This window comes from Microcaecilia unicolor, chromosome 13, assembly GCF_901765095.1.
Source record: "Microcaecilia unicolor chromosome 13, aMicUni1.1, whole genome shotgun sequence".
Taxonomy (NCBI): domain Eukaryota; kingdom Metazoa; phylum Chordata; class Amphibia; order Gymnophiona; family Siphonopidae; genus Microcaecilia; species Microcaecilia unicolor.
The window spans coordinates 81,665,950-81,684,228 of NC_044043.1; the positions used below are offsets into that span (position 1 = coordinate 81,665,950).

General features: G+C 42.0%; 1 protein-coding gene across 7 annotated transcripts in view; it reads right to left on the reverse strand.

Annotated features, from left to right (window-relative positions):
• The window catches only part of NPHP4 (nephrocystin 4), a 205,788-nt gene that overhangs the window by 7,262 nt on the left and 180,247 nt on the right, over positions 1 to 18,279 (reverse strand). For all 7 annotated transcript variants that reach the window (XM_030222550.1, XM_030222549.1, XM_030222546.1 and 4 more), the window contains 4 exons: positions 16,860 to 16,945; positions 13,015 to 13,186; positions 3,886 to 4,065; positions 1,924 to 2,067 (listed from right to left, as the gene is read on the reverse strand). In XM_030222550.1, coding sequence (XP_030078410.1) covers positions 1,924 to 2,067; positions 3,886 to 4,065; positions 13,015 to 13,186; positions 16,860 to 16,945 — 582 coding nt within the window. The remainder of the gene's footprint in view (positions 1 to 1,923; positions 2,068 to 3,885; positions 4,066 to 13,014; positions 13,187 to 16,859; positions 16,946 to 18,279) is intronic.

Here is an 18,279-nt window from a genome sequence, read left to right on the forward strand (position 1 = left end):
AAAAATCCACAGACAGAATCCCGCTTGTAGTGACATACAATCCAGAGCTGGAAAAACTGAGGAAAATCATAAGAGATCTACAACCTATACTCCAGGAGGATGAATTACTGAAAGAGATATTCCCATCCCCACCAGTACTGGCCTTCCGACAGCCACCCAATTTAAAACACAAGCTAATCAGAAGTAAACTTCCATCACAGACTGAAAAGGAACAGAAGGGCACACTTCCCTGTAATTTATCCAGTTGCAAACTATGCCAAAATATTTCACAGGACCCCAAAGTCATCCACAAAGGAAAGATATTCAACATAAAGGGATCTTTCACTTGCTCATCTTCCAATGTGGTATATATCATTCAGTGTAAAAAATGTAACGAAGGATGCTATATTGGAGAAACAGGCTAGATGCTTAAGACAAGATTCAATTTACATAGACATCACATGAACAATACAGCCAGTAGGGCCCCCACCCCGGTGGGACAGCACTTCACAGAACCAGGACACTGTATCAGTGATTTCACAGTGAGAATACTGAAAGGTAACTTTAAAACCATACAAGAACGTAAGACCTTTGAAGTCAGAATGATTGAATATTTTAACACCCAACAGAAAGGACTTAACAAGGACCTTGGGTTCCTAGCCCATTATAAACCATAAAACTGTATGTCTCTGTTGATCACCCTCCCCTCACCTACCCACACCCATCCTGTTAGAATATCAATGATATGCTTTGATGTCCCCATGCATACCTCCTACCCACCCCCCATCCTCCCACCCTGTCAGACTGTCATAGTAATGCTTGAATGTTTTCACTTATATACACTGTCAGCTAGCACATTTGCTTATTTCCGATCTGACGAAGAAGGGCAACCTTCGAAAGCTAATCAAGAAATGTATTAAGTTATGTCCAATAAAAAAAGTTATCATCTTATTTTCTTTTCCATGTTTTATTTTGTTTGATTTCTATTGATAACCTTAAGAGTGGACTAACACGGCTACCACACTCCTCTAGCACCAGAGCACAAAGCTAACACTTAGGGACCTGCAGTTACAGTAGCCATAGAGCTGGCATAAGTGTGGGCACCTAAATGTGGTGGGGACACCTGTAACTTACAGTATTTTGTAAATTATATGCATAAGTGGGAGCCCTGCCCCCTTGCAAATACACACTACATATTAAGGGGGTACCTGCAGAATAGCGCCTAGGCGCCCTGCCATCATTTAGGCAAGTTCGTGCCAATATTCTAGACATTTACACAAACTTCAGAGCAGGAATAAAATTGTAAGAGAGACTTTCTGGGGATATTTTTGAGAATCCTATTTTAAAAAATGAACAGACATGTCTCTGCTGCCTTTACAAAAGAAAAACAAAAGCAAAAGCCTAAGGGGTGGAAGTCACCAAACCCGTAAGTTTAAAGACCACAGTGGAGTGATGGGTTTTCAGTGCAAGATTCACAAGTGTTTTTCATTTATCCATCTGTGTCTATTAGCCAGGATAAGCTTGAAAACTACCGACCAGTCTCTAGCATTCCTTTCCTGGCAAAACTTACAGAACAGACAGTCTGCAGGCAAATCAACGACTGGCTAATTGAAAGTAATTGGCTAGACCCATTTCAATCTGGCTTCAGACCTGGGTACAGCACAAAGACAGTTCTTGTATCTCTTCTTGACGATCTGCCTCGATACTAGTGTTGCTCGATTTCTTGGCAGCCTTCGACACCGTGCATCATAATATCATGTTTACAAGACTGTGGGTTTGGTGACTTCCACCTCTTTGGCTTTTGCTTGCTGCTCCTTTGTGGAAGAGGTTTGGCTTCTTTTGCTTGTATCTGTTGCCTATATATAACAAGTGCACTGTGGTGAAATTATTCTCAAAATGTGTTATAGCCAGCATTAATTTCCCATACTTCTTTGTATATCTTACCTCAAAGGTGTCTTCTTTGAACTGGAGCAGATCAGGCCTGTTAGTGTGCAGAGAGTATAATCTCCTGGAAGGATATGGATTGGTGTATGTGATTTTCTTGTTAGCACCTTTTCCTCCTCGAGCAGCTAGTGTTATTTCAAATGCCTGTAAAAATTCAAATATGATCTTAAAAATACTTGCATAATAAAATCTTACAAAAAAGTAAAAAACTAATCTGTTTAATGCAGACACTGGCCCAGTTGTTTTGTGTATGATATTAGTGTTCATTTTAAAGCAGGATTTAATTAATTAATTTTTATTTATAGTAGCATTTATATCCCACATTTTCCAAACATGTTTGGTTCAATGTGGCTTACAATGTTAGTTCTTGTGGGGCAGAGGAGTACATTTTGAGAAAGTAGATGGGTAAAATTAAGAGAGAGATCAGTAAGGAAGGGAGAGGGTGAATAATTATGAGGAGAAGTAGGATTAGTAAGGATTAGGTTTGGACTGCTATTTTCCATCTGTAACTGGAAAGGGCAATCTCTCTTTAATTTAATAAAGCAAAATACAAATCTGGGTCCACAATCTAGAAAGGTACTATTACAAAGTCACAACATAACAAATTACCTACAATATAATTCAAATAACTATAAAAACATACTTTATTGAAAACCATTAAAATCATGAAAATATAACACTTATTTATTTATTTGTGACATTTATATCCCACATTATCCCAAATAGGTTTGAGTTCAATGTGGCTTATAATAAACAGTATAGGATACATAACAAAGAATAATGCATAATAACAACATAGAGCAACTACATGGTTATTGGGGAGACACCCCTTTTTTAATAGTAAAAATACAAAAGTTCACCAATTAGTCCACCAACAATAGTCTCCAAACTATGATGTATAGGCCACCATACTGATGCCAAATGGCAATCAAATGCCACAAAGTTGCATATGAACCGCTGTACTGATCCTAAATAACAATCACGATACCAAAGCTTCAACTTTATATCCCAATAAGAGCAACTCAAATTCATGTAGGTCCGCAGTTCCAAGGACTCCAAAACTTGGCAAACGTACTTGTGGAGTAGAAAAAATTCACATGTAAGAAATGTCAAACCAACATTCACAGTAGAAGTGCTCAAATCACCTGTAATAAATAGCAAAGCTCCAAAAAGGAATATTTTTCTAGAATGTAGGGTCCCCTTTTACAAAGCGGTGGTATCCATACCACAGCTTTGCTGTGCACCAATCCAGCACTACCGCCAGGCCCCTTTTACCGTCACTTGGTAAAAGGGGATCATAGAGAGGTGGCTACCTGAGTAGATGAAATCCCATTATCTCTCTCTTTAAAAAAATCAATTTCAAGCAGATTTGGGATGATACTGAAAACATTTAAAAAATAAAAAGCTGGACAAGAACCACTGGGTCAAAAAAAAAAAGGAGATTAAAAAACAGAACCAGCTCCTCTTATTCACAATTACACTGGATTTCTCCCCTCTCAAAATGCAGTCTTTGCATCTAAAGTCCTTGGCTGTGGGTCATGCGCCAGAGCTCATTCTGGTCCCTGCCACTGTGGACCCTAAAATATGGTCCCCTGATGTCACTACTGTATGATGACTGGGGCTCTCAGACTGGGAAGGTGAATGCTAAGTCTGCAGCTCCAATCCCAGTCAACCCGGGGAACGGAAAACCTGACCTAGGAATCAAACCCAGGTTCTCTGCATGCGGTGCACAGCACTGCCACTAAGCTACCAGGCCAGCCCAACGTGACAATGTTTAAGGGAAGCCATTTACTTCTACACTTTCAGATCATTCAGAAATGTGAGTCAAGATTTCCTTTTAAAGTAACTACTGTACATCTAAAAAGGTATCAAGGGCACCAGCTTATACTCTACTAGAAATATGCAACCAAATGCTCAGCCTACCATTATCTGTATCAGAAATGTGCTGTGCTGTTGAATTACCTTGGATATAAGAGGTTGGCGGCATGTCACACAGACCAGCCAAGATGCCACCAACTGGTGATAATCTACATCCACCAGATTGAGGTAAATAAATCTGCTGCCAGCTTTTTCAGGCCTCACACCTATGTGAAGATCTTGCACTCCATTTGGAGGAAGGACAAACACATTTTCTGGGTAAATCTGAAGAAAACAAGCAAAACAAAAAGATATAATACAGCTCTTTTGTCTTGGTGAACACCATGGGTGCAGAGTACATAATTCTTCTTTCTCTTTTAGGTTAAACAATCAGCGAGTCTATTTCTGCAAACTCTACATATATATGGGTACGGAAGACAAAATCTTAAAAATTTTTGTAAGAAATACTTCAGAAAGGCAGTCTGGTAAGGATTTCCTCTTTGCAGATGATATCAAAATCTGCAATATGGTAGATACCCCTGATGGTGAGGAGAGACCCAGTGAAGCTTGAAGAACGGTCCAGAAATTGGCAGGTAAGATTTAATATTAAAAATGCAGGACCATGTATTTGGGCTGTAAAAACCCAGGGAGAGGTATAGTATTTATTTATTTAGATTTTGCTCACACCGCGGGAGGTGGTGGAGATGAAAACGGTAACGGAATTCAAACATGCATGGGATATGCATAAAGGAATCCTGTGCAGTAGGAATGGATCCTCAGAAGCTTAGCCGAAATTGGGTGGCGGAGCAGGTGGGGGAAGAGAGGTTGGTGGTTGGGAGGCGAGGATAGTGGAGGGCAGACTTATACGGTCTGTGCCAGAGCCGGTGATGGGAGGCGGGACTGGTGGTTGGGAGGCGGGAAATACTGCTGGGCAGACTTGTATGGTCTGTGCCCTGAAAAAGGCAGGTACAAATCAAGGTAAGGTATACACATATGAGTTTATTTTGTTGGGCAGACTGGATGGACCATGCAGGTCTTTTTCTGCCGTCATCTACTATGTTACTATGTAGTAGCTCAAGGTGAATTACATTCAGGTACTATGGCAATTTCTCTGTCCCAGGAGGGCTCACAATCTAAGTTTGTACCTGAGGCAATGGAGCGTTAAGTGACTTGACCAAGATCACAAGGAGCTGCAGCAGGATTTGAACTGGCCACCTCTGGATTGCAAGACCGGTGCTCTAACCACTAGGCCACTCCTCCACTCCACACTAAATGTGTTAGTATAGGGAGTAAAGTTCTTCTGTGCATGAAAGAAAAGCCTGATTTGGGGGTAATCATATCTAATAATCTTAGGATAGCCAAACAGGTAGAAAATGTGATAGCAAAAGTCAGAAGGATGCTTGAGTGCACAGGGAGAGGAATGGCCAGCAGAAGAAAGAAAGTGATCCTCTGTATAAGACCTCATTTCCTTCAAAAAAATATAAACAGGATGGAGTCAGGCCAGAGTGTGGCTACTAAAATGGTAAGTGATCTTCATCATAAAGCATATGGAGACAGACTTAAAGATCTCAATATGTATACTTTGGAAGAAAGGCAGCAGAGGGGAGACATGATAGAGACATTTAAATACCTGTGAGGAATAAATACACAGGAGAGTCTCTTTCAATTCAAAGGAATATATGGAATGAGGGGGCACAGCATGAAGGAGATAGACTCAGAAGCAAAGGAAATGCTTCTTTACGGAAAGGATGGTGGATGTGTGGAATGGCCTCCTGGTGAAAGTGGTGGGGATGAAGACTGTAAATGAATTCAAGAAAGTGTGGGACAAGCACTTAGGATCTCTAAGGGAGAGAAAAGGATAGTACACTATATGACTGGGCAGACTGGATAGACCATATAGTCTTTACCTGCTGTCTTTGTTTTATGTTAGGAGGCACCAAGTGCTTCCATGTTAACCCTGTGTTAGCCAGTTAGCACATGCTAAGTATAACATGCTAGCTGTTTAACACTTCCACGCCTATTCTCTGCCCCCTCAGAGAAAATGTCTAATAATGTAAAACGTCTTAACAGTGGCACGTTATTCTGTTTTAATGCATTAACCCCCAAATTCCATATATGGTGCTATGAGTTATGCATGCAAATTTGGGCCTAGGAGGGTGGAGTTGGAATCTAGATCCCAAAACAAATTCTGCAGAACTATCTGTCCAAACCGAATGCCATGTCGGGTATCTTGTTCAAGACAGTAGTGAGATGTGAATGTGTGGGCCAAAGACCACATTGCAGCCTTGCAAATTTCTTCAATGGAGGCTGACCTCATGTGGGCTACTGACGCAGCCATGGCCCTAACGGGCTGGATCGCATGGGCCTTTAGAAGGACAGGGAGTTCCTCTGCTAGTACCTCATTGTGACAATAGCCGAGGTGAGACGCTCTCAATGGGCAATTTGGTGGTCTCTGCTGCCAATGCAAGGTGAAAAACCCACTGGTCTGAGGTTACAATCGGTAGGTTGTCCGGACAGTTACTTTTACTGCGGCTATGCTCTGCTGGAGCCAGTCAAAATCTTGTCCCCTGTTTTGACTGAAGAGCCAGCTGGGCCTTGGGCACACACTGTTGATAACGAGCGCACTAGGTCTGAGCCTGCTGAGGCTGGTGAGAAGGAGCATACCTAGACCATTGTGAGCAGTGCGACCCTTTTTTTACTTGCCCAAAAACCTCCTGGATGAGAAGGAAGGTGCAGAAGGTGCCTGGTGGGAGAGAGTATCAATGGTGTCAGTGTACTTCTTGATGAGGTCTGTGACCTCCTCCACCTTCTCTCCAAAAATGTTATCCCCCAGCATGTGGCATCCGCCAATCTGAACTGCAGGGTCAAAGTCAGAGACACGCAGACAAGAGAGTCTGCGCATCGCTATACTTTGGCCAGAGGTGCGGGATGCCACATCGAAGGTATCATAAGTGCCCCTGGCCAAGAACTTACGACACACTTTCTGCTGCTTGACCAGCAGGCAAAGAGATTTGGCCTGCTCCGGTGGATTCTGCCAAATCAGACATACTGAGCACCAAATTCCACAAGTAAAGGCTCGTGTAGAGCTGGTAAGATTGTATGCAGGAGATGAGCATAGAGGTCTGACACATTTTCCACCCAAAATAATCCAGGGTTTGTGTTTCTCTTACTGGGGGTGCCAAAGCATAGTCCCTGGAACTCCTGGCTCTTTTGAGATCAGAATTCACCACCAGGGAATGATAAGGCAACAGAGGCTTGTCAAACCCTGGGACACTTTGCCAATATAAAACTTTGCCAGAGTCTTCTGGCGCACGAACAGCGCGCACCGCACATGACTTCCTCCCGTTGCGAGCGTGACTCCTCTGTTAAATCAAAAAGAATATAAATAAATAAGAAAACAACTCCAAAGGGGAGGTGGGCGGGATTGTGAGAACAATCAGCCTGCTGTCCTCAGAGAATACTTGCTACAGGTTAGTATCTTCGCTTTCTCCGAGAACAAGTGGGGAATCCCTAGCATCCAGGCTCACTCAAAACAATAAACATTGGTCAATTGGGTCTCGCAATGGCGAGGACATAACATAGGTTAACTTGAAACTATATACATCTAGCTGGGAGTGCAGCCTGGAACAGAATAAAACGGGCCTAGGGAGGTGGAGCTGGATTCTAAACCCCGAACAGATTCTGCAGCACTGACTGCCCAAACCGACTGTCGTGTCAGATATCCTGCTGAAGGCAGTAGTGAGATGTGAATGTGTGGACTGATGACCACGTTGCAGCCTTGCAAATCTCTTCAATGGAGGCTGACTTTAAGTGAGCCACTGAAGCAGCCATGGCTCTAACATTATGAGCAGTGACATGGCCCTCCAGAATCAGCCCAGCTTGGGCATAAGTGAAGGAAATGCAGTCTGCTAGCCAATTTGAGATTGAGCATTTTCCGATGGCGACTCTTCTCGGGATCGAAAGAAACAAACAACTGGGCGGACTGTCTGAAGGGCTTCGTCCGCTCCATGTAAAAGGCCAGTGCTCTCTTACAGTCCAAGGTATGCAAACTGCCTTCGCCAGGGTGGGTATGAGGACGGGGAAAAAATGTGGGCAAGACAATTGACTGGTTCAGATGGAACTCCGACACCACTTTAGGAAGAAACTTAGGGTGCGTGCGGAGGACTACTCTGTTATTATTATTATTATTATTATGTTATGATGAAACTTAGTATAAGGTGCGTGCACCACCAAGGCCTGAAGCACACTGACCCTACGAGCTGAAGTAACAGCCACCAAGAAAATGACCATCCAGGTCAAGTACTTCAGATGGCAGGAATTCAGTGGCTCAAAAGGAGCTTTCATCAGCTGGGTGAGAATGACGCTGAGATCTCATGACACTGGTGGAGGTCTGACAGGGGGCAAGTGGATGCTCGTGAAGAGCTGGTAAGATTGGATTTTGGCGGCGAGCATAGCGGCCTGATACATTTTCCTCCCAAAAGAATCAAGAGTCCTAGCTTCCCTGCCTGGGGGTGCCGAGGCATAGTCCCTAGAACTCTTGGCTCTCTTGAGGGCGGAGTCCACCACCATGGAATTGTGGGGTAACTGAGACCTCATCAATCCAGCTTCACCGTGGATCCGATACTGGGATTCAGTTCTCTTCGGGATCACGGGGCCAGACAGAGGGAACGACCAGTTCCACATAAGAACTTCCTTCAGTACCTTATGTAGAGGAGCCGTCACAGCCTCTCTAGGTGGAGAAGGATAATCCAGGACCTCGAGTATCTCAGCCCTGGGCTCATCCTCAATTCCCATAGGGAAAGGAATAGCCGTAGCCATTTCCTGGACAAAAGATGTAAAGGACAGACTCTCCAGTGGAGATAGTTTCCTTTCTGGTGAATGGGAAGGTTCAGAGGGAATCCCAAAGGAATCATCAGAAGAAAAATACTTGGGGTCTTCCTCTGACTCCCACGAACGCTCCTCTTCAGTATTGGATAAGACCTCCGTCAGGGCACTGTGAGACTGAGCCATCCTCAATGGCGATGTCGAGAAGTTAACGCCCGCCTAGACTGCGGTGAAGCTTCCTCCACCGACGCCGAAGGGGAGTCAACCTGGGTGGCAGCTGACGTCAATGCCGCAGGCGGCACCGAGGCCGGGGATCTCACCGCAGGAGAAGGGCCAGCCGCCGCTGCAGCCGGCGGCATGGAAGGCGCAAGTACCCCCAACACCGAAGCAGACTGGCACAGCAATTCCTCCAGAAGCTCTGGAAGCAGGGCCTGGATGCATTCGTCGAGAGCCGCCATCGGAGAAGGCTGCGGGGTCGGTAGAGCAGCTGGTGGCAGAATCTGTCGAGACTCGGAAGGAGGTATCGGGCTGCCAAGAAATCAACGCATCGGCACCTCCTGTATAGAGGGGGAGCAGTCCTCTCTACTCCGACGCTTCTTGGGTGCCGACTCTCACAACGCCCCGGAGCTCCTGGCACCGTGTGTCGAAGGAGAACGATGACGGTGCTGCTTAGCCTTCGCTCGATGCCCGTCATCGAGAGTTCTCTGTAAAAATGAGGAGGACGTGGAATCCTCATGTCTCCTCGGGGCCGGGTCCGACGAAGGTCGATCCCGGGGGGCCTGCATAACAGGAGGCCTTGAGGCAGATGGAAACCCACTCGATGCCTCACTGCTCCCAGCATGAGTTGGTCTCGGGGTAGCCACTACCTTTCCTTCCGATGTCGATGCTCCTCTCGATGTCGCCGCCGCCGCCACCCTCGGTACTGATATTGTTGTCGACGTCGAGGGACCGGACCGAGCCCTAAAAAGCTTTTCTCGCTGGGCTTCTCGAGATGCTTGAGTCCGTTTCTTCAAATAAAGACAGAGACTACAAGCGGCTAGGCTATGGTCGGGCCCAAGGCACTGGATACACCAGGCATGGGTATCGGTTCCTGAGATGGTCCGGTTGCACCGAGTACAACATTTGAAGCCGCTGGGTGTCCTCGATGACATGGAAGGAAAAACAGAGTACCCTTTGCAGTCAGGTTTTCAGGATATCCACAATAAATATGCATCAACTTGATTTGCATGCACTGCCTCCATTATATGCAAATCTCTTTCATACATATTCATTGTGGACATCCTAAAACCTGACTGGCAAGGGGGCACTCCAGGAACGACTTGGGAAACACTGTTCTAAACAATGTAGCTCGGTGTTTGTTATGCTAATGGTTTTGTTTTTGAATCCAATAAAAATTTCTAATTAAAAAAAAGGCAGAAACCTCCTAGTTCCAACATGCTTCACTGAAGAGAGTATCTCATGGAAATCATCTGCAGCATGTGTGGAAGAAAAGAGAATAAATTCCCTGTCATCCAGACCCACAAGGTTCCTTCAAATTAGATTAGGTAGAAATCTTGCAGCTAGCAAATACCACCTAAGGAAGAGGATCCCAAAGGAATAGTCATTCTCTTCCCGTCTCAAACAGTCTGAAAATTCTTGGAGTTACCATCGATCAGAATCTCACACTAGAAACCCACGTGAAGAATACAACAAAAAAGATGTTCCACTCCATGTGAAAACTCAAAAGAATAAAACCTTTCTTCCCAAGATACATCTTCCGTAACCTGGTACAATCAATGGTGCTAAGTCACATGGACTATTGCAACGCACTGTACGCTGGCTGCAAAGAACAGACTATCAAGAAACTTCAAACAGCCCAGAATACCGCAGCCAGACTCATATTTGGAAAAACAAAATATGAAAGTGCAAAACCTCTAAGAGAGAAACTTCACTGGCTCCCACTCAAAGAAAGTATCGCGTTCAAGATCTGCACGACTGTTCACAAAATCATCCATGGAGATGCCCCGACCTACATGCTAGACCTCGTGGACCTCCCTCCCAGAAATGCTAAAAGATAAGCTCGCAAATTTCTTAACCTACACTTCCCCAGCTGTAAAGGATTAAAATACAAGCTAACACATGCGACTAGCTTCTCTTACATGAGCACGCAGCTGTGGAATGCATTACCAACTGACCTGAAAACAATTAACGAAATAACAAACTTTCGCAAATCTCTGAAAACCTCTCTCTTCAACAAGGCCTACAAGGAAAATCCATAGCTTAACTATAACACTTCACCACTCCACCCTTATTCTGAAAATCACCTCTCTATAACTATCTGCTTAGATCTTATTTCTCATCCTTGATCTCTTTGTAACACCAATTGTATCTGTCAACCCTGGAATGGCGATGCCATAACAGGTCTTTGTAAGCCACATTGAGCCTGCAAATAGATGGGAAAATGTGGGATACAAATGTAATAAATAAAATACAGCTATGAGTATTTTTATTTTTTTAATACTGCCATTATTGTACACATGGATGAAAAGATCTCATTCTACTCCAGCACTATACACATAGTACCACAGCAGTCAGAGAGAATATCTACATAGTGCCACTAAAACACACGAGCAGGGCACTTACATGTGTAGTGACTATCACTAATTGCCTCAGTCCCTTTGAATATTTGTCCTACAGAATATTAAAAGCATTGATGTATGCAAGGGTCCTTATATAGGGTGGTAACAGCGAACAAATTGTTTCGTCTTCATTTGTTGGTAGGGCGACTGGTCCGACTGGGATGATGAGGAAAATGACATTTTCCATATTAGGTGTTTAACATGGCAATTAGAATACACTCACTGCACAGAGCTACACAGCATATGGCAATTCACGTGTTAAATAGCTAACACAGCCTAGTAAATAGAGTCCCCAAGGTTTCTGGTATTGGATCAGCAATACTCAACAAAACTCTAATACACATAAAGATAACAGGATGGCACTATAGGCACTAGTTATGGTGCTATTTTAAGTCTATTCTTCAAAGAAAATTAGAATATCACCTCCATCAGCCCTATAGCATGTGAACGCCCACTGGTAAAGTATACATATAACTTTTCTGCATTGTGTGCATTGACAATTTATTTCTTTTATTTTTCTTTTTAAGGCAACAGTACCCTGTCATTTTGTGGTACATAACTATATATTATACAAGACAAATGAACATTCCACTATTACTCATCCTCCTTTGTGATTCAAAAGTATTCTCGTTCAACATAATTTTTTATGAATTCTATTCACTGAGAACATAATTTATTATTTTATTACAACATCTCATATTACAATACATTCAACTTTGAGTCATCAAATTTCTGTCAGATACAGTTACATATATAAAGGCGGTTATTTTAGAAGCTCTGTTCTTGTTTTGGACATTTGAAAACTAGCATTTAGAAGTCTATATTGTATGGACATCCAAATCCTGATTTTATAAAGCAAGGATATGGATGTCTAAGCTTAAGGCATGCTACCTCCCTAATCCCTCCAGTGGTTGATATCCCTCCCTTCCCTCTTCCCCTCGAAATGTGAAAACTGGTAAGGGATACCAGGCTCTACGACAGCTTCAGAAACTATGGACATTCTTAATAGACCTCCACACAGTTCTGAGAGTCACCTAATGGATAGTGTAGTGGACTGAGAACCAGGGGACCCAGGTTCAAATCCCACCTGATCTGATTTTGTTTTAATTGTGAGCCTTCCAGGGACAGAAATATACCTATCTTACCTGAATGTATAAGACACCTGCAAGCCTGATATTTTTCTGCTCCTAGAGGGCTCACAATTAAAAAAAAAAATCACAAACAGCTGAAGTGGGATTTTAACCTGCGTCCCCTGGTTTTCAGGCCATTGCCCTGTTAGCTACCCCACTGCTTTGTATGCACACCTATGTGGACATTTTATAATGAGGATGTTTCTATGTTGTCACAAAGACGTCCATTCCTTTGTTTTTCCCTGTTCATAATTTGGACGTTTCAGTTTGCAAAATGGTTGTTCATACTGGATGCCTCCGGCACAGTCAGCAGATCCTGTTCTAAAATATATAAGAAATGGACATGCAGACTTGAGTGCCCATTTTCTGAGTTGGATATTCTTTCTAAAATGCCACTCAATATTGTTCGTCCATAGTGAAAATAATGATTAGCATATCTACGCTTAAAAGTTTTTTCTGTGTCCCTCTTTCTAACACCTCTCATCACATAGCTACAGACATACAAAAATGATAAGTTAATGGGGCATACTGACCAGAATTAACAACTTTCATAAGAAAAGACTTCCAATTACATTAGAGTAACTCATTAGCAAATACTAAACCAGAACAGATTAATGCTTATTGTTACTGTATGTGACCAGATAAAAATTGGAAAAGCTTACCTTGAGTTCCTGGGGGTGTGAGGTATAGCCTTTCACTTTCCTAACTGTTTGAGTTCCCCGCAGCACTAGAGAAAGACGGGTCAACTGACCAGTAACACAACTAACGTCAACACGTTGCAGAGAATGAATGTAGAACTGCCAAATCTGAACAGGAGCAGCAAACCAAGGATCTCTGCGTCAGAGCATAGGGTCAATTAATTAATAATTTTCCATAAAGTTCTACTCCCTAACATGAATCTTGGTGAAAGAACACATCAACATTTGAAAGGAAAACCAGTCTTAGAACAGACTGGAAGGTCTACAAGCAGAAGCACAATACTGCAAAATAGACAAGATAATAAGTAAGGCAACTGAACAATTATCAACATTTAATAAATATAACAAACCAAGAAAAAATAAACACACATTATTGAATTACAAAAGTAAAACTAAAATAAAACAGTAATCATAAACCTGCATCAGGATATATTCCAAAGGCTAAACCTTTTACCGATCCTTTTTGGATTAGAAAGGCCCTCTCAACAGCAGTGTTGAAATGAGCTCCCAGGTATTCCAAGGACCGAATGGGATACCTCTTGCTCTTTGCAAACTTGACCACCCATCCCAAATGTTAAAGGAATCACTCTGGTAGTGGAGGCATGACCTTCTTCAACAAATCTGACCTGGATCAGCCAGTCATAACATATGGGTAAATCAGACTACTGCTACCACCATTATCACCTTGGAAATAGTCCTAGGAGTCATCCTCAGCTCAAGGCATTGCCAAAAACAGGAAATGCCTCCCCAACATTGCAAACTGAATGGATTTTTGATGTTCCTTTTCATGACTGTGGTCATGACAGAATGCAAGGTCTTCATATGGAAACTAAGCACCCAAAGTGAACTGCTGATATGCTTAGATCCAAAATAGGGTGTCTTTCTTGGGAACTATGAAATGAAATGAGCACTCTCCTGCTCCCTTTTCCTAGAAGGAAGAGAAAATACATGCTTTAGCATGTTTGGTACTGTTACTTCAGTACAAGGGAGGATTGGAAACAGCATAACACTACTGCTGAATGTACCAGTAAGTACAGTATTTGCCACGATGACCTCCCGAGTGAGGAGTAGGGAAGGGACTGGGTGATGATAGACAAAAGGGGAGGAGGAACGGAATAGTGGAGAAAAGAAGAGGAATTAAAGTTGAACATAAAGTATTACTCAAGGATAAGTCAAACACAGTTTTTATGCTCAATTTTTGGACATAAATTCCTCAACTTTCATGAATATAAATGGTATATTATCCACTTCATTACGTAATGAAAATGATAGAAAAGGTGGTTTTATCACAACAATGAAATTATTTGGAGATTACTGAGCTGTTTCATTCAACAGAGTTAGAATTTTGGACTGGCTAGCACACTGAAATGATACTGCTATGGTAGATGGTGTTTGGAGGTGTGCCAAGCAAGGTCTGGAAGCCCTATGGATACACTTAGATTTGTCAATGGCTTTTGAACTGTACCATATGAAGAAGAGGTGTCAACCCTGAGAGGGACACCAAGACCACAGAGGTTCCACAGACAGTTGAAATGACCCGATGCAGCCATGTTTCGGTTGACATTTTGGCATTATTTTTCATTAATATCAGTGAGAAGCTGACAAGGCAATTTTCAAACCTTTGTTGTGATACCCACTGTTGATATCAGTTCTTCCTACCAGCTGCATGTAATCAGTTTTGGACTCCTGAGGCAGGCATTTCAACCAAAACATGGTCATTTTGGGCCATTTCAACTTTGATACTGTCAAGTCTGGGTAACATTTAGATTCAGTACTACTAAGTTTGATTATCTGCAAAGACTTTTCCTCTCTTTTTTGTGCTTTAACACTGTACACCACAGTAGACTGCTGCCCCACTTTCAGGTAATTGAGTTGTGTGACGTCGTGTAGGCATGATTACATATTTAAGGAAAAGATCACAGCGTATGACTTAGTTGGGAAAGCTGGCTGAATTTTCATCTTTCAGATGCAGCATGCCAAAAGGATCTCTATTAGACTTTTTTCAGATTAGCCTTAAAGGGAATCAACTTACGTAGATCACAGTGGCCAGTCTCCTGATAAGGTATAACAGATGGAAGCATGTGACCTTATTGCTAAGGTGCCTGGATTGGCAACTAGAGTGTTGTTTAAGGTTATTTATCCAGTTTATCATGCCCACATAAAAGCCAGCTGCTTCACTTAGCAGATAGACTTGTACTATAACTTACCACCAAGACCACTGACATCCTCTCAGAATTTCCTTTGCTAGTTATTGTACACTTGACTTTCCCCAGAAGTAGCCTGTTGAGTTATATGGATCCAGTATAAAAGAATGATTATGTGTGGGCAGTTAGGGAAAGCTTTGCTATTCCCATTTTTTTAAACTGTTCAAAGTTTGGACTTCCCCCACATTTTGGGGAGACAGACCGAGGTATCTCTAATGGAAGGAATTTCATCCTGTTGTCAGGTACTGCATTTGTACTGGGAACTGTCTAGGCCAGGGTACGATTTTCTCATATTTTAGGGAGAGTAGACAGAGGTATTTTAATATTCATAGTTGCATTAAGTTTTTGTAATATAATATATACTGAATTGCAAATTACTTGATATTTGCTAATTATCAGTAGATTCTCAAATACATCAAATCAAATCCTTCTTGCCCGTAAGTACATAAGCATCGCCATGCTAGGACAGACCAAGGGTCCATCGAGCCCAGCACCCTGTCACCGACAGCGGCCAAAAGAACAAGCAATTTGTCCCGCCTATCCTAGATATATACTGTATTATTCCCTCGTTCATTGAATAACATTCTATGGCTTTTTCCTCCAGGAAGCTGTCCAAACTTTTTTGAAGTCCGCTAAGTTAATCAACCACCTTTTCCGGCAGCGAATTCCAGAGTTTAACTACGCGTTGAGTGAAGAAAATTTTCCTCCGATTCGTTTTAAATTTACCACACTGCACCTTCATCGCATGCCCCCTTGTCCTAGTATTTTTGGAAAGCGTAAACAGACGCTCCACGTCGACCCATTCCATTCCACTCATTATCTTATTGCACATTCTTTAATAATGAATTACTCCTTTGCATTAGCCATATTCTATTTTATTAGCAATTACACATAAAATAAACAGTCCATATATTTAACCCTCATCCAATCAACATGTTTTTCATATAGAAGTGATCAGGTGGGGTCCCTGGGGACTGTGTACTCAAAACTTGCAGAATCTATCAAAAGTGTATGAGAAAGATATCACAATCTATATTTTACACAACTTACTGAGTGTCTGAGTCAACTGCTGTTTCAGTATCACTGCCTAGAGACTCTTCTGACACATGGAGGCATATTTTCAAAGCACTTTGGGAGGCTAAGTTCCATAGGTTTCTATGGAACTTTGGGAGGCTAAGTGCTTTGAAAATATGCCTCATGGTCTTCATATTCTGTGCCAGAATTCTGTCACCTGCACTGTCACTACTCTCTTTGCTTTTATCCAATAAGTGACTAGCAGCATAGGTAAAACCCAAAGCTATTATAATAAACACTTTTTAATTCAAATAGCAATACGGGGGTACTTGAGGACCCCAACAGAAGTAAGATTATATTTAAAATGTTTCTGCATCAAAATGTGTTCTAACAACATTGCTACACTGAGTGAAAACTAGGCAAAATTTGCTGAAACACCATCTATTCGTTATAGCCTAACATAAAAATTATTGGGGTCCCTAGTTGGTTGGCTAAGGGTTAACATTTGTGTATGGGACAATTTGCCTTAGGTTTCTTTTTCAAATATACTTTATAAGTCTACATATAAATAACCTCAATTATCATACTTACGTATAAATTGTAACAAAGAATTTTTTAATCTGTGGGCTTGGACCTCCTGCTACTTTCAAGAAAACATCCTGTGGTTCCCCAGGACCCTGAATTAAGAATTCAAGCAAGATCAAGTTAGTCAATTAATGAATTTATTTGCAAAACCAATTTAGGGCAATTAACATGCTAAAATGCTATAACGCTAACTTTATTGTTCAATGTTTGTGTATGTATTTTGGAAATCACCTAGAACTGCAACACAGTTGTGTCTATAAATGTTTTTAAAAACATAAATAAATAATTGCAACTAATATGCCTGAGCTGTGTTGCAAAAATGCATGCAAAACTGCTCTTATACAAATCAAGCAATAAAACTTGAGGAAACTTCATAACCTGCACTAGTCAACACCACCTCCGGAAGTGGTGTTATCTTTTTCCTGAATCAATGAATTTTTAATTCAGTTCTAGAGGAAACTGAGCCATTATTTCTCCAGGAGCAAGGGGAAGCCTTGATATGAACATCTGGCATGATATAATAGTTTTACAGCTGTGTTTTAGAGAAGCTGGAAGCATTTTTGACTACACAGAGGAATACCAGCAAGAAGAGACTTACAACACTTTAGACAGTTGGGAAGTAATGTGTGCAGTAAAGTTTTAAATGGGCAATTTTATAACCAGGCACATGTAAATATATTAAATACTAGCACTTACTTGCATAAGTATACGCATACCTGTGTAAGGGACATCGGGGTACCTAAGTACTATTCTGTAATGGTGTACCCAAATGGCATAGTGTGTAAATGCAAGGTGGGGGGGGGGGGGGGAGGGTGTAAACATGGGTGAAGCATAGGCAGGTCTCCCACTTATGGGAGTAACTTACCAAACAGTCTCAGTTACACGTGTTCCTACAATATTTACCTGACCATAGTTATACCAGGTCTACGGTTGGTGTAACTGCACATAAAAATGTAAGGAATACTGATTCTAGAACAAAATCTGGGCATCCGGATGCCATTACAGAATAGTGTCTCACTCTGCGGCACTGGGGCAGCTAAACAGTGCCTACTAATAGAATTCCCCCTAAGTGCTTTTAGTATTAAGAAGGGCTGTGAGCAACTTAATCATTCCAGGGACTGCAAAGGATTTTTTTCACTAACAAGGAACTATAAGCAACAAAGGAAAGTAAACTACCCAAACAACACTTACGGAACAGATCAAGTCCTTCAGTGGGAGCTGAACACCAGCTATATTGGTTTGAAGGGCGGAGGACCAGGTTATATAAGAAATCAATTCAAAATATAAAGAACCCTTGTTTTGGGGGAAACAAATGTCATAAAAGACCACAAGAAAACTCACTCACTGTCCAGATCACCACATGGGGAAAACTATTCACCACAACCAAATCCTCAATATCTTAATGGAAATATGAAAATATAAATGC